We start from the raw sequence: 23600 nt of genomic DNA on the forward strand, positions 1-23600 counted from the left end.
CTCCTGTGCTGCTTATGTTATGAACTTGCTGGTGCAGTTGAAGCCCTTTGTATTCTACAAGGAATCTTAGAAACTGCTGAAGAAGTTAGTACTTTTATTCTACTGCTTGCTTTTACTTCAGTTTTTGTGCTGCAGTGTTTCTATCCTTCACTTTCATTTGTGTTAGGTGCTCTGTTTCTCCTTGTCTGTTTCATTTTTTAATTAATTTTTAATTAATTGTAGATTATCTATAGGTAGAGAACTTGGTTATCAAGTGGTCTATAGGTGCTATAAATTTTTCTCCCTCCTTTCATGCAGGGAAATTGTGTCAATTTGACTGAAGCCTTGACACTCTATGAAGAACAGCTGAGCAGGCTATATTGTCCTGTGGAATTCTCCAAGGAAGTTGTATGTGTCCCCTCATACATGGAACTGTATCCTTGGTTCATAAATCATGTCCTTGAATAAGCACTCTTTGGACTGTTTGCATATCATGCTAAAAGCCATCACACTCATAAGCTACAATGGGTATGTTGTTCACTTGAGCAATCCACGGTACTTCCAGCCGTTACCTGTGCTTGCTGCAGCGTCTTCCTCACCTCCCCCCCATTCCCCATCAGTCTTCCCTCCAACTCCAGCACTAGGAGTTGGCCCCGTTGCAACAGAGTGCCACATTGCCTTGGTCCCTGTGTCAGCAGGTGACTCACTGGCCGCAAGCCAGCAAGGGAAATTCCACTCATTCAGATCACCAAATAGAATTAAGTTTCAGAGCCTTCACAGATGCAAGGTTGGGGTTTTTCCTTCTCTTTTAGGGGTAATTTGGTGTTGCACAAGAACAACTCTTTAATATTTAACTCAGTATACTGATAAATATCCTAGTCATGATTCTCCATATTTGGCACTTTTTAAAAGGCTGCTTAACTTTATGTTAGAGTTAGAACACTCTGCTTTCAGGGCACCTTTCCCCCCTGCTGCTTTTGGCACCCCTTTCCTACTACTTACCACCTCTCATTGTTACTTGTCACTAGCAGACTCCTTTACAAAGCACCCTTCTTGCAGCTGTTTTCAGCTCCCCACCCCTGCTTGTTGCCTCCCCCTGTGGCTAGCAGTTAATCTTGTAGTTACAGTTTTTAGGGGCATGGGCTGAAAGGCACTGTGGAAGGATGACAATAAGGTTGTGAAGAGTAGCAGAAATTCCTGTTAATTTGTTCTGTAGCCATTCCCTGCAACCCATTATCCTGCCAGGTTCAGCTGACACACTCCTAACCCTAAACCTGTTATATGAATTATATAAAAGAGCAATTATACTTATGACGGGATAATCCTAATACTATTGGGAGGATTCTCTTTGACTTTTTATTTGCTATATTGGCTTTCCTAGTGTTTCAGTAGAGGTGACTGTAACTTTAACAAATCCAGCTGTGGATACTTTGACCCTTACATGTAGCATGATTTGAAAGAGGCTGAAAGGCTCTTTTAAACCTGCAAGAAGTCTTGGCAATAATACTTTTATTTTTTTAAATTACAAAATTGATGGGAGCATTATTGAAAATAAAAATGATGTCCCACATAGTGAATCTGCTCTCTCTGTGCTACTGCAGCATCATTACTGTCCTGTCACATGGGAAACCAGATTTAATGATTATAATTCCTTTCTTACCCTCATCTTAATGAATAGCCTCTATTGGGAATGTGTGCATGCATTGCTTTTATCCCATTTCTTGTTTTACATCATAACAGCAAAAACAATCTTAATGGTAATTGGGTAGTTGATAGCAAAGAGGATAAAAATTGGTTGAACATCAGGAAATATCCCACCAACCTGTCATGACGTAATGAATAATGCTTTGGAAATATATGTATGTGATTTATTAATGTGAACATTTAATTAAAATAGAGACCCAATTTGCAAATGATGGCAACTTACATTCTATTCTGTTAAGTTTTATTTTGAAATTTTGTGTTCTTTCTCCTGGTTACTGTTACTGTGGCAGTGTGCAAAATATTTATTGGTTCCTTGACCATTTATTTTTCAGATGGGTATTTTATACTGTTTGGAAGAAGAGGGCCAACATTTGAAGCTCAAGGTTCACCTACCACATGTGCTGCATGAAGCGCATAGACTTGCCATGTGCTTTGTCTTGGCATCTTGAATTCTTTAAATTATATGCTGTAGATGATCCTGGAACTTAGTCATACTATCAATTTGTGAATTCTTTAAATGTTTTTATTATTATTTTTAATTTAAGAGCAAATGGAAAAATGTATATTTTGATGAGCTAGGGTGTTATTTTTTGAAAGTCAGCTTAGATGAATTAGCAGCAAAACTGTAGCTGCTGAATGCACTGAACCATTAGAATGTGATCATTTTTGTTTTTATTTTAGATCTTTGAATACAAGTTTTAAAAGACAACATTAGTGCTTCTGTGCGATCCTATAGATTTTTTCTTCCTTCAGACACTAATCAGCTTAATATAGGTATAAGTGTAGTTTTGTTAAATGATCAATGTGCTTCCAATTAGAGAAATTAAGGGCAGGCTTCTTTTTCTTTTCCTTTCCTTTTTAAGGCTACCCTCTGGCCAACTGAGTTATTAAAAAGAAGTTTTCCCCAACCTGGTGGCTGTCAGTTATGTGGAACTGCAATGCCTATCATAAGAATTGCAGTCCAACACCTATGGAAATCACCAAGCTGCTATAAAAGCCACGACAGGAAGGCCCTTCCATCTTCTTATGATAAATCTTTATTCTAACCTTCATGAGCTGAAATCCAGCAATTAATGTTCAGTGGATCCTTATGAAAAGAAAATGCCCATTCTTAACTATGTGTAAGTTTTTCAGAAGTTCATCACAGCCAGAAGGATGGGGCAAGAAAATCACATTGTGGTGACCTCGCTGCATCGGAATTATTATGAATTGGGCCCAGACCTTGGTTATAGATGGAAGAGGCTAACTTAGGTTTTTATCCATCAGCTGTGTGGAACTGCTCTGCATCTGTAGGGCAGCCTTCTCCAACCTGGTGATCTCCACATGTGCTGAAATACTAATTCCGTCACCCCATCCAGCAATAACCAGTGACGGTGCTGGCTATAAAACATGGAAGTTGTATTGCAATGTTTCTGGATGACGCCAGGTTGGGAAAACTGTTGTAGACTTTTCAGCATGTGGACGCGCGCACACACACAAAAATAAACAATCTTGGCTTGGCTCACACATAAGAGTAGACCCATTGCAATCAATGGCACATATATGTATGACTAAAAAGTCCTTTTAAATTCAGTGGATTGCTTATAGGTATGGCTAAATCCTTATCCAATCCCTCGTGTTTTCATCTGTAAAGAGATCTACAATGTGCTTAATGCTAGCGTAATGCCACTGACTTAAGTAGTAAAAGATGTTAGTAAAGTGTCATTCAAATCACTTGGCCCCTGTTATTTATTATAATTATGGAAGAATAGTAGTTCAAACAAATTCTGTTGGCACTATAAACTTTGGTTTTAAACCATGGATGGAGTGCTCCCCCAGACCTCCAAATAAAGTCTGAGAAGCTGGATCCTGTATGAGAAGATTTATTGGTGTTATACCCTTTTAACTTTAGTGGTAATGTTCCTAGAGTGTGAAAGGTTATTCAAAAGGGAAAATTAAGGCAAGTGACTTAGGAGACAATGTGCTGGAAGGTTCTCCTTAATAGCCAATCCACATGAATGGAAATTGAGTTCAAAAACACAGAAGATGCTACATTCATTTGTGTGGTTTGTGCAGGAGAAGTTTCCGGTGGATTGTGCCCCTGAGAGCTTTGTGCATCTTGTATTTATATTTTGTGCATGTCTGTAATACACTCAGTTGAGTCTAGCCTTATGGATGGGATGAAACTAGTGACTGGCCCACATGTTTTTGTGTATGCATGTTGAAATACCTATTAGATTGATTGGATTTGTATTTTCTTCACCCTTGTCTGCTTCTGCAAATGCTGTGAAATTATATTTTTGTAAAATCATTTTGTGTACTGATTATTTGCTTATAACTTTGCCATAAGCAGATCCTTAAAGTAGCTCAGAAATGCATCTTTATTGTATAGTTTGTGGAGAGACAAGGAAAATTAAAATGTACCATCTTTTTCTTGCCTGCTTAATATCTTTCATCAAATTACGCCCCAGTACCCGAAACATTTGCTTTGCATTTCACTGTTATGTTTGCTTACAGTGCTAGAAAAAGGACGGCACTTAGACAAGCCTCCCCAAATGTACCTCCAAATGTGTTGAACCAAATTCTCTTAATACCCAGACAGCAGACTGGTCACTCGTAACATATCTGGAGGGCTGACTTGGGCTCACTCCTCAGAAATCACAAGGTGAGCATGCTGTCCTTTCCTTCCTCTACCTCCCCTTAATGTGAAAGCCCAGCACATTTTGCACAATTCTCTTTCTCCAGGGAAAATTCAATTTGTATTTAGGAAGGAGACCATAGTCCTTTATTGACTCTTAAAATCCATGAAAGAACTATGCAGTGAGGCAGAGCACTGCTTGACACACAAGCACCGTGCACCTCAGGCTTCTGTTGTGCTAACAAAAGGGACATAGAAAGATAGGCCTATAACTCACAAGTCCTTAATTATGTGTCTCTGCATTGAAGCTACTACCTAATAAGCCATTTGAATCTCTGTGTACTAATTTTAGAACTTCCCAGTGGTAAAGACCAAACTTTATGCAGGTCAGAATACATGTGTGGAAAGTGCCCTTTTTTCTGTTTAAAAAATGCAGTTCTACATTTACACTGAATAATTTACTTGCATTTGAATAGATTGGTAATAGATTGGTAATAGCTCTTCCATGTTTCTCCTTATAAACTGATCATACAACACACAGATCAGATCAAGACTACAATAAACAGACATAATACAGTTTTCAGAACTGGCTTCTAAGAGATTTCAGCATATATGTTTGTAACTGTGATGTATTACAAAAGATATTATTTTCTGAAATAAACTTATGTTGTTCTGGGATTATGCAATGCTTTTGACTTGGAAATGATAGCCACTTTCTTAGAAAAGTAGAAGAATTTTTTTAACATGTTCCTAATCACCATAAAATAATTTTGATCCTCCCATTCTTAAATTACAGAATACCCCCCAGTACTAAAAAAACAAAGCTACTAGATAGTTTCTTAAGCTTTTGCTTTGTGATTGAAACCGGTATGGTGTTACTGAACTTTCCCACAACTTGTATTGATCTAGAGAGAACAGCTTTCTCAAGAAAAAAGTTGAGAAAGCAGAGTAAATTATTGAATTAGCTAAGAATCATAGCTACTAGAAAGAAAGGAGTCCAATACACTGCTAGATTTGGAGGAAGAACATGTTGCCAGTTAGATTTTGTTTTATACATAAACATGGTTTGCACAGTCACTGTTGCCTGTTCTGGTTTGTTTGAGCCATGGTGTCTGCTGGACAGTTTTAGAATAGTCAAGCTTATTGTCATGTCATACAGTCCTGGGTAGCCAGCGTTGTACAAAGAAGAAGCAACCCTCGTATATGCAAGGGTGTGTTAGTCCTTGTGCAACTGCCATCATCTTTAAACAACAAGACAAGCCGTGGTTTGGATATTCAAAATGAATGCTGGCTCGTGCTAAGGCCAGTGGCTTAAATAAATCATGTGAACCAGCCCATAGATATTAGGATATAGTATATGATTTGTGTGGGAGTAAAGGGATGTTTTAGTAGTACCTCTTCACATATTCTAATAGAAGCAAGCTTAGTCTTAAATCTGGTATGAAATGACCAGAAATAGCAATGTTTGAAAAGCTGCCTAAAACACATGTCATCCTCTCAGTAAAAAGGAAATAATAGTAATATTCTTTTAAAAATAGGTTTGTGTTGAATGCCATTATAACATAGATGTGTGTGCTTAAAAGGAGCTGAACAACTCCCCCGACACCCTTCCCTCGTTACTGCTTGAATATACTGAGAAAATGCTTACATAATTGTGATCACTATTTATATATGCTTGTTGCTGTAGTATACAATATGAAATTTCACTTTTTTGTGAATGTTATTAATTTTGGAAATCAGTACTTTTTAATTTTACACGTGCAACTGAGTGGAACATCCATTATGAGCACTTCACTATACATGCAGATTGAGCCCAAAATGGTTGGCATGCTGTCTCTTTGCACTAAATGCTGCTTCCCCCTAATAGTTAAATTTCATGATTTTTAAAAAAAGTTTGATAACTAATCAGATTTTGCTGAAATAAAACTGCTGGTATTGTATTGACTGCAGTAGTAAAAGTGCATATATTCCAATAAAGTTACACTGCTATTAACTGCACTGGATGAATGGTTAAATTACTGTGGGTTCTTTTGGAATGCAATAGCAAAGAATGTGCTTATATCGTTAACATCATGAACTGCCCTTTCCCAAGGCTATGTATAAAGAGTTAAACCCCTTTGAATACAATGGAAACTTCCAAGCAAGCACATCCATATATTGGCCTGGTTCACACAACCTGACTACTCCATGAAGCAAGCAATGGATGCTTCTTGAACCATTCCAGCCCAATGTTTGCTACACATACAGCTATTTTCCCCCACTCAAACACCCTGATAACCCATGGCCTATTTTAGGGGTCATTTTTAATTCAGCTATAATGAAGCCAGATGATGGATTACATGGGGAGTAATGTACAACTGCCAGTAAGATTCTCAGCAAGAGTGGTGACTCGCCTTGCTCTTCTCAAGTTTGCCCAGTGCCCTCAAATGCCAAGCAGCACTTGAGAGTGGCTAGCTTTGGCTTCCTTTGTCCGCCTTATGATAGCTCTTTTTGGATCCCTGTAGCTTATTTGCATCCTAAAGCATTTTTCAGATAGATTCATCGACACCTTGCATGAGCTCTGTTTTGACAACCACTGAAAGCCTCTTCAAACTGCTTTGGACGGCTTTGGAGGAACTGTCCATGGTTGGCAAACTTTTTATAAATATCCCACACAGATTTTCGCAAATGTTTAGCAGCTGTCATAAGGTGAACTTAACCAAAGGCTCAAAAAGTGTTGTGATTTTTGTCCCTCTCCTCAAAAGTGCAAACTTTCTTTTTTTACTGGGAAAAAGGATTTCTGAGCCCCCTTTAATGAAGATTTTAACATGGCAATGTGAGTTTTGGTTGGTATATACGACTATTTTAAAAGGCACTTTCCCAAAAGAAAAGAGGAGTGGACTTGTCTGAGTACTTTAAATCTCGGGTCAAAGTGCAAAATGTGCATCTCCCTGACAGATGTCAGGACGAAAAGACAAGAAGAACATCTTGCCACGGCGGGGTTATACAAACCATTGCTTCATGTTTGCAAGCAGAGATCACTCATCTTCAGTTTAGCTTGAAAGCTCACCATTTGCCAACTGCCAGAACAAAAGGAGAAAACTCCTCTTTGACTGTTTGGGTCAATGTCCAGAACTGGTTCCGGCTTCATTTTGGCAGCAGGCACCATTCCCCCCGACATTGTCCAACTGGGGCTTCCAGTTTCCCCACTTGCACCCCTGAGCTTTTTCTTTAAAACAAATCCTTACGAATATTTATGAAAGACAGGGCAGAATGAAGGAAAAAAACAGCATGAAAAGAGTTTAGAGAGTATCCTGCATTAAGTCAAATTATGCTAAAATCCTGGACTTCTACCTTGTTTTGTATGAGTGACTTGCACTTCTGAGAGTGGTGGAAAGGGGTGGGGGGAGTACCTAGGGAATGCTTGGATACACACTTCAATGTGGTGAAAGGCATTTAGAGTGTCAATACCATTTGAAGTTCCGATTTTCTCGCTAGGTGGTCTCGTGGCAGGTCACCCAAGGTGGCATGGTCAAAGCTGGGACACCAGAGTAGAATGCATACTCTGAAGGAGTAATGATCACATCAGAAGAGAGTGGGTATCTCTAAACGGGGTAAAGATACCCCTGAAAGACAGCTCCTGGGTTACAGGCAGTGAGAGCAATCCTGGCAGAAATTATTTCACAGGCAATGGCAGTGATGATCAAAATAGATGTGTTGAAATAAAGTGCTGGAGGTGAGCTTTGAGAATACCCTGAACCAACAGATGAACAAGTGGATCTTGGATCAAAGCAAACTAGATTTTTCCTGGAAGCAAAAATGGCACAACTAAGGCTGTTGCAATTTGGGCACATTGTGAGAAAGCAAAACTCGCTGGAGAAGACAAAAGCAGAAGGAAAGACCGACTGCGGGGTGGATTGATTCCATATAGGAAACCACAGCTTTGAGTTTACAAGAACTGAGCAAGGCTGTTAAGGAGAGAACATTTTGGAAGGCATTCATTCATAGGGTCAACATACTTGGAGACAACTTGATAGCACATAACAAGAACACATAGGAAGTCTGAGTATGTAAAACCCATACTCTGTTGTGAAAGGTTGCCCTATTTAATGACCAAAATAACAGGCTCTCAAGTTTGCTGTTAGAATAATATAACATATTTTGTGTATAAATACAGCAAAGTGTAATTGTGTCACATGGCATTGCCATTCCGATGTGAACTACCATTTTCCATGGATACTGGTGGAAAGGGAGCAATATGCAGTAATTCCTTAAACATATGTAAGATTCATGGGCAAAGTTCATAAGCTACCAAAAATTAATGAAAAGTATTATCATGTGCAGTGTATAAATTGCACTATTATTGCCAGTTTATCATAGCCTTTCTAAAAGCATATATAACCATCCCTCCTCCCAACCATATAATATATAGAATCAGTAAGCCAATTATAAAAATATACAAGATGCCAAGATGTGATACAAAAAGATGCAACAGTGTACAAAAGCTCCTGAATAGCATTGCAATTGTAGTAGTCAGTTCTCTAGAAGGTATGAATATATTATGCAAGCAGTTCCCCTGGTCACACCCACAAAATTATATCTGTGTTAAAAGGAATGTTTACCCATTTCTTGGGAAAGGATGTAACAATTTGTAACCAATCAGGAGATTGCCTCTGAGAAGGACCCTCCTGACTTTGGAAGAACTTTCTATCGTAAGCAGATCTGCCAGAACACTTGGAGAGCTGTGGTCACCCAAATCCTTCATTCGTTCCAAAGTGTGGCTTTTTCCTATTCAGTCACTTTGGAAGGAATGTCACAAATTTGCTCAAGTGAAACCGCTACACTTAGAATGCATTACTCTAAGTAAATCTTGCTGCTTCTGTACTGTGAACTCCCGCACCTCACATCTGGGACTCAGCCATTTAGACAGATTAAAGCGCACACACACACACACACTAAGGCAGCCCTCTTTTTTCATTATTAGTATGATATTGCATTCCTATCCCTCTGTTTTAATTCTTCTGAGGAACCAAGACAGTTTACATAGTTTCCCTCCACTTTATTTTGTCCTCACAACCACAACCCTCTTAGAGTGAGTGACTGGCCCAAAGTTACCCAGTGAGGACCTTAAGGATTAGATCCTGGATCTCCCAGATCCCAGTCCAACATTTGCTGCACCACACCACACAGGATCCTTCACTGGTTCTTTCTTCCTGCCCCTGTTTTTTGTGTGCACAGGATTTTAATGTGCTTCATCATAAAGCTCAGCCCAGCCACAGTCAGGTTTCTGATACAACCTCCTTGAATGAATGACAAAGCGAATGGGATTTTTTTCCTGGCCTGTTGCTATTGGATCAACTGTTCCTCATCTGGCACTAATTTCAGGACACAATTCTTTGTAGCCATTTTCTCACATTTGGAAAAGGCAGTGTTGAAACTCAGCTCATGGGAAACTACCTTATTTGACAAACACCATTGGTCTTACAAATTCACTTCTTGCAGTGACACTATGGTTTGAGATGGATGTTACCTAGCCCCCTAATAAACAGCAACAGCAGCAGCAACAACTATAACAATATTTCTCTTATCAATCGCGGGCACTAACCCTGGGCAGTTTACAACAGCACAGGAATACCATAGAATGCAACACAACATTCAGATAACCTTGAATAAGTACAATGCAAAATTTAAAAGTCAGAATTAAAACCAAATTTACAAAGCTATAACACCTTACACAAATAAAAATCATAGGATCTGTTAAGCAGCTGGCATAATTACCCAATATAATATTTATTTATTTATTTATTTATTTATTTAAGATATTTATATGCCGTCCTTTGCAAAAGCCTCAGGATGGCTTACAAAGATAAAATACAAATATCACCAAACATAAATAAATTAAATATAAAAATGCTTGTCTTTGGTTGGAACATGTTTATCTTTTATACCATTGTTCTTAACAGCTTCTAAGAACTACCACAAAGAGATAGTAAATACCCATAAGTTATATTCTTTGAGTAATCAAATAAGCTATCAACTATGCAAAAGTTTCCTAAGAATCTTCTGGAACCCGACATGAGGAGCTCCTGCTCCTACAATCTCAGCAAAACTATCAAAAGTAATTTAATATTTCTGTCATAGAGGACAGTCTGAACCTGCTGCCTAAATGATATTAGAGTTGGCACCGGATGGCTATGATACACAGTTCATTCCATAACTGGGGGCCATGACTGAGAAGGCCCTTATTAATGCCGCCAAAGAATGCTGAGGTTTAAACCTCAAACTTTCTGCATGGCAATAAATGATTCTGTGTTGATGGCATAGAGCAAGTGGCACTGCAATATGATCCCCTCGCAGTTCCCTGGCCACACAGCTTCATTAGAATGATTCAAATGGTGTGTGTGTGCAGGGGGGGGACCGGGGGGAGCACCGGTGTTTGATAGGTGGAAGCAAGGGAACAATAATAAACCCTACTATTGCTATTTCAGATTGATGGCAATAATGAAAAACTGGGAAAATATTGCTAGGCAATTGCTTCCCTGACACTGTCTCATGATGCTGGGCAAGGAGGAGCTCATGGCCAGGAGGCTTGTGGCTCTCTCAGGGCTTGGACTCTTCGCTTATGAGAGGACCCAGTGAGGGGTTTAGACTTGGAGCTGTGGGTTAAGGAAGTTAAACGGGCCACACTGCCCTGCTTGGCTGCGGATGGGCATGTGTTCACGTTCCCTGTGTTGATTCTGTTGAACCCCTGGTAGAACTTCACATGGAGCTCAACCCAGCTGAAGTGTTCACTATTGTTCTGTCAAATCCTTTGTAGGGCAGAGGAGCCATGCAGAGCAGGGGCAAGTCAGGGTTTTCTCAAAGGTACTTTCATGATCATTTTAGCATGGGAACTAAATAATATTTCAGAGCAGGGTGGTTCCAGTCTGAGGCAGTGGAAGGAGGGGCTACCAACACCAAGCAGAGCTGCTCGGTCAGGACCTGCTTTTCACCCTGCTGTATAGTAAGCAGGTAAGTAAGTAATTAAAGCTGTTCAGGCTTGAGTCACAAATGGAAATGGAGTGGGACGGCCAAACACATTTCCCAGTACAGTGTTGGCTATGGACAGGTGTCTTCCTTCTACACTTGCTCAAGCTTATGATATTCATATCTGTACATATTGGGTGAAATCCTATGCTTGCTTCGCAAGGAAAAGGGCTTGCATAGGATTGCACCCTTAAGAAGCCTGTAGCAAATTAAAATCTAATGTGCCCATGTGCATCTTCGCTGCCCTTCCTCAGAGGACAGTAATATGTAGTGTGTTTCAAACGCATCAGTTTTTCAGGCATTTTCTATGCTGCTGGACAAGCTCCCCAACAGTCAGGTTCATGGTCATTTTTTCCTAAATATGCAGCCAGATATTAATTTTGGGTGTGTTTTAATCAGTGGAAAAAAGTATGGCTGACTGGGATTGACAGTAGTATCACATGCCTAAGGGACCCAACTTGGGGAATAATGTCCGTGGATATGTTATTATGAAGAATGGGATTTTCTGATCAATGAGGTTAATTTTACACTGTATAAATTAATAATTAAAACATTTTGAATCAAGGCCAATAAGTAGCCTAAAAACAGTTGTACTTTTGGAGAACTTTAGGTATATACTCTTGCCTTATTTTCAGGCAGTAGATGAATAGAATAACAGATACCCTCAAAGCTGTAATATATAGTGTGTACGCTTCCAGTGAATGTCAAAAGGTGACGGTAACAAAATGCTACTATCAGATACTTAAAATGTAGCCTTAATGGATGGTTTTATTTCATGACTTGGTCTTCAGAACTCTTTCTCACACCCAGATTTATATCTGATGGTTACAAGACCCTTTCATACACTTCTGGATTTAAGCAAGCATACTTTGGACAGTTGAACATTTTGGGAAGGTGTTATGATATTGTGAATTGTTCCCTAAGTTCTGCCATCCAGACATCCACCGTGATTCATTCTTGGAAACCTGACATTTTGCTTCCTAGAGCAGCATCTGATTGAACAACTAAGGAAATATGTATTGTCACTGTCCAAAGCTGGGGTGGGAGGGGGGAGACATTCCTCTAATAGTGTTGAGTGCTGAGCGTGAAGCACAAGCACGGAATTGCACGCAGTTGACATCGTAAGTTCCCCACTGACATATCTCTGCTTTCAGCCTGGGCAGCAGGCCAAACATAATAGTCTGCACCAATGCACTATAAATGGAATGAACCACAGAAGTTCCACAGGTATTTGTGCCTCTTTGTCAACTTGATAATTCATGTTTCAAAAGTGCGATGGAAAGACAGGTATTGTCTCTATTGCTTGCTTTGTATTATGTGGACAAGCAGGAACTTGGGCTGCATCTTTAAAGCAGTAATAAGTTCATCACCAACTGAACTACTGTTTGCTTTTGTCCAGGAAAACAGGTCTCACATTAAAACAACACTACCATCAACAAAATCAAGAACATAGTCAGCCCAAGAAACCATAGTATGGGCTGAAAGGCTGAAGTCTAATCCTCTCATTCCAGTTGTCCAGAAGTAAGACTGCATTTTGATGCTCTGAAAGTTTATATGACCAGTTTTCATTTTGCTAAAATTCAAAATGAAATTGTGGCTTTCATATATTGGGCTAATAGATTCCTAAGGTAAAAATTAACCTAGACTGGTTAGTGACATAATAAAATTGTTATTTTGTGCTGGTATTTTTTTGGAGAATTAAAAATAACAGGGTGGTTTCAAATATCTATGCAATAGAGTGTGTTGAATTTAATGAACACTTTTAAAATTCCAGTTTCATTCTTGCAATAGTTTTTATTAACTAGAGTACCCAGGAATATTGGGTTTCTTTTTCACCTACCAGTAAGAATTTGGAAATATTGCACAGCCTTAACCTGAAGCTGTATAAGAACTTTTTGATTTTAACACACAAGACATCTTTTGGTATTCAAGAGTTCTTGAGGAATTTGATTCTTTCACACCCTAATTTTTTTTAAGATGTCAGAAAATGCAGTTTTAGAATTTTCATATTCTGTTAGGGTGCAATCCTATACATGTTTAGGTATAAGAAAAGTCCTACAACTCGCAGTGTTCTCTAGCCAGCAGGCTTGCTGAGGAATGAAGGTTGTAGGACCCTCTTCTGCCAAAGCAGCCATAGGATTGCAACATAATGTACTACAGCATGGCTAATTGCATCAAATAACGGTGCCCAAAGATGCAATTGCATTCACATGGACTGTTGTCGAACACAGTCTGGTCTGGGCCAATGTGGATGCTGTACCAAGTTTTCAGAAATAAGGATGGGTAATTCTGTGAACTTTTCTTTTTATCACATTGGATTTGTAAAAATGCCAAATCCTTTAATTCTTTTTTTCTCAAGTCGATAGAATATTGTTAATTTGGTTTCTTTGAAAATGAACTTAAAACACAATTCTCACCCATATGCACAGCCAAATTCAATAAACAGTTTCCTAACAGTGAAAACTCTTCTCAGCAGCAGAATAGATTGATCCATTTTACATGAGACAGAGACAAATGCAGGATTTGCTGGAAATGAATGAAGCAAGCAAATAATTTCCAATTTCAATTCACAATGCAGTCAATGGACTGTCCATGAGTCATTTCATGAGACCTGAATGTGGAAAACCAGGAAACAAGCCATGCAATTGTTGGATTAATTCTGTGTTGTTTATAAGCTAGAGCTTCCAGATTGAATAGCATGGCATACTTCAGGAACAGAAAGTTCCAGGTTGCTAAGTGAAATCAGAAATGACAAATGTGCTCCACTTCTCTCCAGCAAATCCTGGGTTACAGAACTCAGGAATTGCTACTGTCAAATGTGAACCAGGACGTTGTCTCAGGAGGTGGTGCTTTTTCATTCACTACAGGTTTTTAAGCAGAGGCTGGATAGCCATATGTCAGAGATGCTGCAACTGCACCCTGCACTACAGAGTCTGAATTGAGCAAAGAGAGAGACTAGATGATATCTAAGGTACCTTTCAAACTTATGATTCTCATCATGAAAAAAGTGATGTTTTTGAATACCATAAAGTGTTTCTACATTTTAAAAAATCTACTTCTATTTGTCCTGAATATGGAAAACTTTGCAAATATTAGAATATTCTTTTCAAACCAAACTGAAACAAAATTCTCACATTAGTATTCAAATATCAATGGCATTATGACATTGAGCTTTTCTACATGAGGTTGTTAATTGCTGTATCCACTTTCAGTTTTTCACAGAATTGCGATCCAAGTTCTACAATTAAACCTTGACTGCTTTTTTGCTACATAACCTCTAGGTGGCATTGTGCTATAGCAGAATAGCCCAAATGCACAAGTAGAAACCACTTTTGGTTTTGCTTTTGCTTTCTGAAATAAAATCCAGTTTTTCTCCCTCTAAGCCTCACCCCTGGCCAGGAAAATGTTTTTAAAAAAAACTAAAGCAAAACTGAAAAATCATGATGTCATCTAAAGAACATGGAAACAACTGTGGAATGCACAGGAGTGCACGATAAACATTTTGTGTAGAAAAGCTTACTATTACTTGGGTTGCTGAAGATTCTTTTCAGGTATGAACCAATTCAACAGCAGAGCATAGATGCTCAAAGAAACAACCTTTTATCTGATTTAACACTTGAGATTCATTAGCTGATCTATTGGAAGGCATGAAAGCAGCACAATTTATCTAGCAAATTCTATTAAAAAGGCTAAAATCAGCACAGCTACACATAGGTGCATTTTACACTGGTAAATGCAGAATGGAACAGATAGAAAGACGGAGTAAGGATTGTTCTTGCAGTAGGATTAAAGATGGTGTGAAATCCAAGGTCAGCTGCTCCCTGTGAGAACTTCAGCCAATGAAACATGGCAAGTGAATTGGTTGGCAGCTCTTCCGAGTGTGCGTTTTTTAACCAGCCTTTTCAGCTAAACACTCTGGGAGAGAAGGATGGCAGCATCCAATCTTGGCACGAGCAGGGCGTAATTTTGAGCCAACGTTGAGGTCTACAATCTGCTGTCAAATGCCAGGGCGCAGTCCTGGAATATATTATTGTTAATTTAAAACATTTATATCCCTCCTCTTTTCTTCAAAGGGACCCAGGTGGCTTATATAGATAAATGCATACAATCACCAATTTAAGACACTAAAACATTAGCAAGAAATAATAAAACAGTGCATCCATAAAAACAGAAAATAATATGGAAATTACTTCTGAGCATAAGCGCCATCCCATTCGGAAAGCCCCTACTGAAAGTCCCCTTTTTGTACTGCTCATAGGCAGAAAAATCAGATTAGGATCAGTTTCCAAGGTATGCCTTCTAGATAATTTTAACCAGCACCCCTCTTCAGAAAGCAGCCCCAGGAATTGCTTTATTCACACCACTAACTGCTTCCTTCCATTGCAAAAAGCAACTCTGAAGTGGTGGTGGTGGGTTATTGAGACTGCAGCGCAGAGCGTGGAAGTGTCTGACTTTCTGATCAGACACACACAAATGCTGCTGCAGTTAAAATCAAACAGGTTGCATACAATCGTGTATTTAACATATTGGGTAGTTTTTGTTTCAGTTTCAAGCATTCCTGTTTCTGCAAAACATTATTAAATACAGGTAGTAAATGCAGCACATTTTAAGAGAACTATTTCTCTTAACTCAACCTTTGAAAGTGTGAAATGCCTGTATTTGCAGGATGTTTGCTTGGGGCCTTGCTTGGGAAACAGACACTGTTCTGTAACACACCTCATCCTTGCTGTCTGTGGGACGACAGCTCATCCCAGCTTTCATCCTCAGTGTAATGTACTATGTTTGGATAGAGCTTACAAAAGTGCCACAGATGCTGAAATATAACTTGCTCTTTAAAAATAACAAAACAAAACCCTTCTGTAGGTTGTTTTAATAACTGTTTTGCTTTCACTTGAGCATGACTCTGATGTTTGGCACTTGGTGTCGTATATAAACCACCCAAAACTCTCCAAGATATTCCAAGAACTCCTTGGAAAGCTTTAAAAAGGATTCTGTGCTTGAGGAGGATGTCTTTCTTCACTGAAAACAAATGGTGTCGCTAGACTGAGAAGGGACTGATGGTCTGTGGATAACTGAAGGGGTGCAAGGAAACACTGCCGTCAATGTAGTGCTGCCAAAACTTTGTCTGATATCTTGCTTTTTGATTGGAAGAATTTTTTTTAAGTGCTGGAATTTGGACTGCTGAAACAATCCATCTGGGCAACATTGTGAAATGTTTATGTCCTGAACTGCTGATAAAAGTGCTCTGCTTGCAAACGGCAAGAGCTATAAATTGAGTTGTTGCGGTGTGTCTTTCCAAGTCCTGGTCAGAGAAGAAACTTAATACCGCAGCTTATGTAGTTTCCCAAGCTGACCTCCATTTTGGGAATAGCAAGGGACTTGGAAATGGGTCCTGACAGCAAAATTGCGTCTAATAAATAAGCAAGATTGCAAAACGGGTGCACATGGATGGGACTTCTCTGTGAATGAACAGTAACAAAGCCGAAAGGAAAGCGGACTTCTTTCAGAGGGCTTTTCAAAGCCATCCCAATGGAAGCTGAGGCAGCAGGAAGCCCAATGCCAGCCAGCAAGAGAGCTGCCAGCAAACCTCTCCGGATAGCCCTTGGCGTGTTTGTGACTAGCACGGTCCTGCTTGGCACTGTGCTCTTCCTGGGTAAGTTTCAATGTTTGCACTCATTTGCAAAGCCTAGCAGGAATGGCATTGCCACTTGTATATTGATTGATGGTCTGATCACATCATCACGACCCCACATGGGCAGTACAAATGAGGTGTTGGGATAGGATCCATGCAAAGAATACATTAGAGAGTTCAAGGATCCCAAGCTTCCTGCCATGTTCTAGGATTTTTCAGAAGTTCACTATGTGTGGCTATTCCAAAATAAACCCTATTGGGTTTAATGGGATTGACTCCTAGGTAAATGAGGATGGGTTTGCAGCCTCAGTATTCTTGTTTTTACAAGATGGAGAGACACTGCAATAAATTATTAATGCATTTATCTATAACCAACTTTTCCAAGAGAATCCGTAACAGCTAATGACACAAATGAACCAACAATATAAAATAATATAAAACATACCATCCCCTCTCTGGTCACTTCATTCTAAATCTGTAGTAACATTAACCAGAAGAAACAGAAATGTGGAAAAAGAGGCAATTTCCTCCATCTAAAAAAGGACCACCTTGGTTTGGCATCTAAATCAGGTAAGCTGATGTGGTCATTATCTTTTGTCTCAAAATACCTGAACCCTTTTGATGGGTGCTTGTTCCATTTGACTTTCAACAAAATTACAGATGACTCAATGTTCTGTAGGAGTTTTAGACAGAGCAAATGCACATTTCTTTGGACAATTAAAAGCAATCTTGATGAACTGTAGTGTCTTAACTGAAGGCTGGTGATGGTGGGGAGAATTTCTCCATTCAATGTTTTAAAGCTGAAACAGACAAAAGAAAAATTTTCCTCTTCAACATATGGATGTGATTAAGCATAATTTGTGCTGAAATATTTGCAGAGTCCATTGCCAAGCTCTCTTTACTAAATGTCACTGCTGCATGTAGTAACATAGCAGCCATATCAACAGATTTATACCAGTTTCAAAATAATTTATTTTCTTTAAGAAAACCTGGAACTGTGGAGATATGACAGGTTAAGACTTCTCAGCACCTTCACTAAAGCAGTATTTCCATGATGGTTTTGGGATGCTAGGATAGTAGAAAACCTAGTGCAATTTTGTAGCATAGATATGCCTTGCAGGACAAGAAACTAATTACCAAACACTAATGAAACCATTCCTGTGTGCCTAGGAAAATATATCATTACTGTATGTTCACAAAACAAAGATTGCAAGAAATTTAACAGATGGTACTACTTTCCTCTTAACACAGCAGGATCTTCCCAATGGAGCACCTTAGCATGTTATTCTATTTTCTCTGGATTAACATCAGATGATCTGGATTCCATGCCTAGGAAATTAAATTAAGACTAAGGATAGTCTCTTGTATTCACTTAGTTGGGATAAAGCTTCATTGGACTTAATTTAGAAAACTTTTGGGAAGACATGCATAGGGTTGTGCCAAACTATATCTTTTGCAGATTTGTTTTGCACAATTTCATATATTTATTTATGTAACTTAATATGCTTCCAAGAGTTGAGTTATTTTATTGCATCCTCCACCACCACAAAGAATGATAGAGGAGAAAGATAAGGCACAATCCTGAATTTGCCATTAGCCTTTAAAACAGGGGTAGGAACCTGTGCTTTTCAGCTCCCATTATCTCTGACCATTGGCCATTCTGGCTAGGGCTGATGGCATTGGAATATAGCAACATCTGGAGAGCCACAAGTTCTCTGCTCATCTTGTAGGAAAGTGGAGTTGAAACACCTTTCATCCCAAGGACCAAATTCCTTTCTGGAGCAGCTCTCAGGAATTATCTGTAAATGTACTGAATGTCAATTCACATCAGCTCTATTCAGCACAGCTGGATAGGGATGATCCAACTTGTAGTCCAAAAGAATTAGAATGATGCAGTAATTCCCCTGCCTTCCACACGCTTGTATGAAAACTGGTTGGGGCTCAGGGGACTAGTCATTGCATAACACCTGAGGGCAATTGGTTGCCCACCCCTAATCTGAAGCTTGGGAATGTTCTCCCTGAGTCACCGAACTAAGAGAAAGGGTACTGTTCTAGAACCTTCCTCCCCCTGCCACACTCACATACTCTGCAGAACATTTTTAGTGTCAGACTTCTTATTCACTGTTCCTCCACAACCTTGAAAATCAGACATCTCTCTGGGGAATCTGTAACACCTTAGTGCATTTCCAATGACCCATGTTTGCTGATGAGAAAGATCAGAGGAAAAGGACAAAGCATTGCTGGCAGCATCCTGGCCAGTTTTAGAAAATCTGGCTCATGCCCAGACCACTACTAAATGTCCTCTGCAGATATGCAACACCTGGAATCAATAAAGCTTCAGAGGCCAATGGAGCACCTCAGCAAATAGCTAGAGAGGAAGGACAAAAATTCAGGTTTAATTCAACCTGGCACAGGCTATTATAGTATATAATCTGTGGTAGTGAGGGCAGTAAAGGGATTTTACTTCTCTCCCTCCGTTCCTCACTGTAGTCCAGCAGAGCAGTTTCAGAGGATTAAGGGAATGTTATACACTGATGCACAAGGTAACGAAGAAGAGCCTTGCAAAGTGCATGGTAACATATTTGCAAGGGGTTTAGCTGGTCATTCATCCATTCTGATTGAGAATCCATATTGGAAACACACTGAGACAGTTGAGATAAGTGGCCAGTTTTGTCAGCCTGAACTACCTGATGTTCTGACCTGCTGCTGCTTGGAGGGATGAAGCCAATCACATCACCTTTAGCCCTACACTGATATTGACTTATAGAAGCTGCTAGAGCAAGCCTAAGTGGATGGGTTGAGGTTTCCTTGCATGAAAGAAATCAGCTTCTAACACCTGATATAATTGTTGGCTTGGTTCAAATCTGTCTTTTTCGAATGAAGTCCATGGGTGGAAAGTAGTGTTGACAACTCTAGATTTTCTAAGATGAATCCTTTCTTGGGTTTAGGTACATTTTGGAGAAAGAAACAGTCCTGCTTGTCTTGGACAATGACATATGCAGGAAAAGACTGGGGAAGTGTATCGTTGTTGGACTTCACAGCACTCAATCCATCAACATGATGCCCTTTAGGGATGTGTGGCTGATAAAGGACATGTGGGCCTGGGTCATTCTGTGATGGTTTTGTCCTATTATTTGATCAATTTTTTCCTAGAAAGCAAGAGCAAGGGACTATTGTTCAAGTGCTTAGCTTGTGGACTGTGGGATTCCTCTGGACTCTGTTTTTTCTCTTCTGCTCTTTAACATTTGCATGAGGCTGCAGGAGGAAGGCATTTGGAGTTCGGGAGTTGGGTCTCATTAATAAGCTGACAATACCCTACTCTGTCTCTCTTTTTCAACTTATGCCAAGGATGGTGTGGATGTCAAAATGCAGGCAGGGCCTGGGTGAGGGTAAACCAACTGAAGCTCAGGCTAGCCAAGAGAGAGTTACTGCTGACTTGGTTATAATGTAACTCAAAATCTGCTCTGGATGGGATACCACTCCCTCTGAAAGATCAGCTATCCAGCTTGGATGGAACCAACACTTTTCCTGAAAGTTCAGGTGATGGTGGTGACCAGGTGTGTCTTTGCCCAATGTGCCATCTGCACCTTTTCTTGGGGAAGGAAGATGTGGCCACAGTGATTCATGCCTAATGACATTCCATTTGGATTTTTGCAGCTTACTGGAGGTGGAAAGTGTTTGGAAAGCTATAGTTAGTGCAAAATATGGATGCCAAACTTTGGTCGGGAGTGGCAAACTTTTGTAGACCACATTGGAAAAACTTGGACAAGCTTCATTTGCTTCCAGCATGATTTAGGGCAAAATCCAAATTCCTGGTTTAGTCTTACAAAGTCTTAAATAGTTTGGAGCTAGGATACCTGAAGGACCACCTCCTTCCATAGCAAGCTGCCTATAATTTATAATAATAAGCAGAGGTACCATTGTATGTTTCACCCCCTGGAGAACTTGGTGGGTACTCAAGGCAGGGCTTCTGACTGCAGTCCCTGAGTGGGGTCTCTCCTGAGGTGTGAGATTGGCTTCTTCCCTGTTTTAGTTTAGATGGGAGGTGAAAATTGTTCTGTTCCATCCAGATTTTAATGCTTAATATTCTGGTGAAGTTCTAATGCTTTTACTATAGGTGCCTGACAAGCAGAGGGTATGATTTATACATGTAATTAATAAAAAATAAATACAAATTAAGTGGAGGTCCTTAGATAAACTCCTAAATATTCTCAGAACACACAGTTCCAACTTCTCTTCTTTTTAGAGAACTGATCGCTGCCAACAAATACAAATTACTTCAGAGAGATAACATTTCCTTAAACAGAATGATTTGCATGCACAAGTATAATTGTTTGTAGGATCACGTTATTTCTTCATTAATGCAAAACTTCCTGGTTTTATTTACACGTTTTATTAACTTTTCTAAAATCATAGACTAAAGGTTGAAATAGATGAATTGGGGACAAACTAGATACCATTTGCACTTTTTAAAACAAACATTTGTAAAAATCAATGCATTCTCTGGAGATGGCATTTTTTGTCTGATGAATGAGGACCTGCTGAAAACTTCCAGTGGCTTGTTTACCAAGCTGCTTTTTTTTTCTATGCACTGTTCCAAATGCATATTTACTATTGAAAACTATCTTCTGCAAAGGGTTAAGTGCTTCTTTTCCCAATCTTCTGCTCAAAAGGCTGCTCTTCAGCTTAACAAAATGATGGCAAAACAAACAAAATCCCAGCTGTGACAGCTTAAACTAATTTGTTTTTAATTTAAAATTGTGGCCATTCCCAAAGCCTCAGTATCAAATTACCTGCTAATACTTGAATTCTCTTGTTCATCCTTGCCATTATTACATACTTGAGAGATAGAATACTCTTTCAGGACACTTAGAAGTTAAGCAAGGACATTTCAGAAGCCAAATATGGTACAGTCCTGGCTGGGGCATGCTGAATTTCAGGCTTTTTTTCTGTCTGAAGTTTTCTAGGATTGCATCTTTCCTGAAATTTACCATTTCTATGCTATTTGCACAATGTGTAGCTTTATGTCACTCATAACGCAGGGGTACAAATTCAATTTTGGAGAAGCTTTTGGGAGATGCATTTGAATGAAGCATGCCTGATATTGGAGAAGCACCCATAACAGCATATTGCTGAAGGAATTTGAATTAAACATTTCTATGCATCTCACTTGTTTCCATTAAACTGACTTGACTTCCTGCTCTCAACCCATTCACTTCTGTCTAATTTTATTGGGATCATTACTGCAGCTACACAGTAAGCATTTAGCTAATTGTAATCTTTGTATTAAAGACGCATTGATTATTTGTCAAGGTATACTATTGATGAGGGCTACAACACACTAGTCTATTTCTCACCACCCTTTCCTGAATTTCTACTTCTCCTCTCCTAGCCTTGCCTAAATTCCCCAAAAATGTTCTATAAGAATGACTTAATACACTTAAAGACTTAAAGACACAGGTGTCTTTTTCCTTCTTCCTGGTTCTTCTCTGCTTGTGCACACTTTTGTTGAAGAGAAAGCTAATGGCAGGAAAATGTGAGCATCTATCCCTGTAGCATGTTGATCGTAGATGTTGACTTCAAACTCTGTTTCAAGGCTTGGTGCTATGAGTGGTGTATTTACCGCTGAGAAGTTGAATGCCTTGCTTGCAGCTTCCTGTGCTGTTGGGATCTAGGTGTCACCCACATTTCTGCTGTTTTGGGAAGAAGGGATCTTTGCTTGAAATTTGGACTGTATTTCTGCCCTGAAGAAGGGTAGAATACTAGTTTCATTAGTGCATTCCAGACTCACATGTCCAAAGTGAAAATGGCCACATGACTAGGTTCAGGCAGCATAATATTGCACACTGAAGGACTGAGTATAGGTGGAGTGTTGGTTGTCACTAAAAAATATGAGTTATGCTGATTTGAGTAAAACTGTGCAAGAGACTGGACACAGCTGATATAACAAACCATGGTGAACAACCCACAGTTCACCACCAGAACCATGGGGGTCTCTTCATTGGTTGTTTGTAGTTTACAAGCCATAGCTTGCTAGAGCAGAATGGTGACCTTAGAAGCACCTGTTTATTTATTTATTTGATTTATATGTCACCCAATTAGCCATAGACTCTCTTGGTGGCTTATATACAATTAAGGAATAAAATACAACAGGAAGTATTTTAATGATTTTCCATGTATTGTTTAAAGCAGATAAAATCTGGAAAATGAGCACCCAGTTTACTTTGCTTAATCTTTTAACTACTCCTAAGGCCTTTTAATGTTTCAATCCTGCAACCATATATTTGTCAAACTTTATCTCTAAGAAAAAAAGCTACTAATTTTTAAGTGTGTGTCAGCTTTTAACCTTCTCAGAGTTAATGTCCTTTGGATATATAATTCTAATTTCCCCAATTTCTTATTTTAATTCAGTTTAAATTATTCTTTAATGCAACAAATAATTACTTTCAGGGGCCTTGTTTCTGAATCTTTTGTAGTCTCAGGTATTTCTATGCACTCAAAGTTCAACAGTGAACAATGTGTGCGCTTGATTTTAAATTAGAGTGTGCATCGTAACACATACTATCTGTTTTCTTGCTGGCCACCCAACATGCTGTCAGGCTAACCTGTTAGATCACTGTCTCCCGGCTGAATAAATATTGAATTATAACTAATTAAAATTTC

At 39.2% G+C, this 23600-nt stretch overlaps 2 protein-coding genes across 2 annotated transcripts in view; both read left to right on the forward strand.

Moving 5' to 3' along the window:
* The window catches only part of SMS (spermine synthase), a 33451-nt gene extending 27153 nt beyond the window's left edge, over positions 1-6298 (forward strand). The window contains exons 10-11 of the mRNA XM_044441938.1: positions 298-413; positions 2016-6298. Of these exons, the coding sequence (XP_044297873.1) occupies positions 298-413; positions 2016-2058 (159 nt within the window). The 3' untranslated portion in view covers positions 2059-6298. The remainder of the gene's footprint in view (positions 1-297; positions 414-2015) is intronic.
* Positions 6299-16304: 10006 nt separating this feature from the next.
* Positions 16305-23600, forward strand: part of PHEX (phosphate regulating endopeptidase homolog X-linked) — a 103120-nt gene continuing 95824 nt past the window's right edge. The window contains exon 1 of the mRNA XM_044442415.1: positions 16305-16958. Within this exon, the coding sequence (XP_044298350.1) occupies positions 16835-16958 (124 nt within the window). The 5' untranslated portion in view covers positions 16305-16834. The remainder of the gene's footprint in view (positions 16959-23600) is intronic.

This window comes from Varanus komodoensis, unplaced genomic scaffold (genome assembly GCF_004798865.1).
Source record: "Varanus komodoensis strain SLA01 unplaced genomic scaffold, ASM479886v1 scaffold4, whole genome shotgun sequence".
Lineage (NCBI taxonomy): Eukaryota > Metazoa > Chordata > Lepidosauria > Squamata > Varanidae > Varanus > Varanus komodoensis.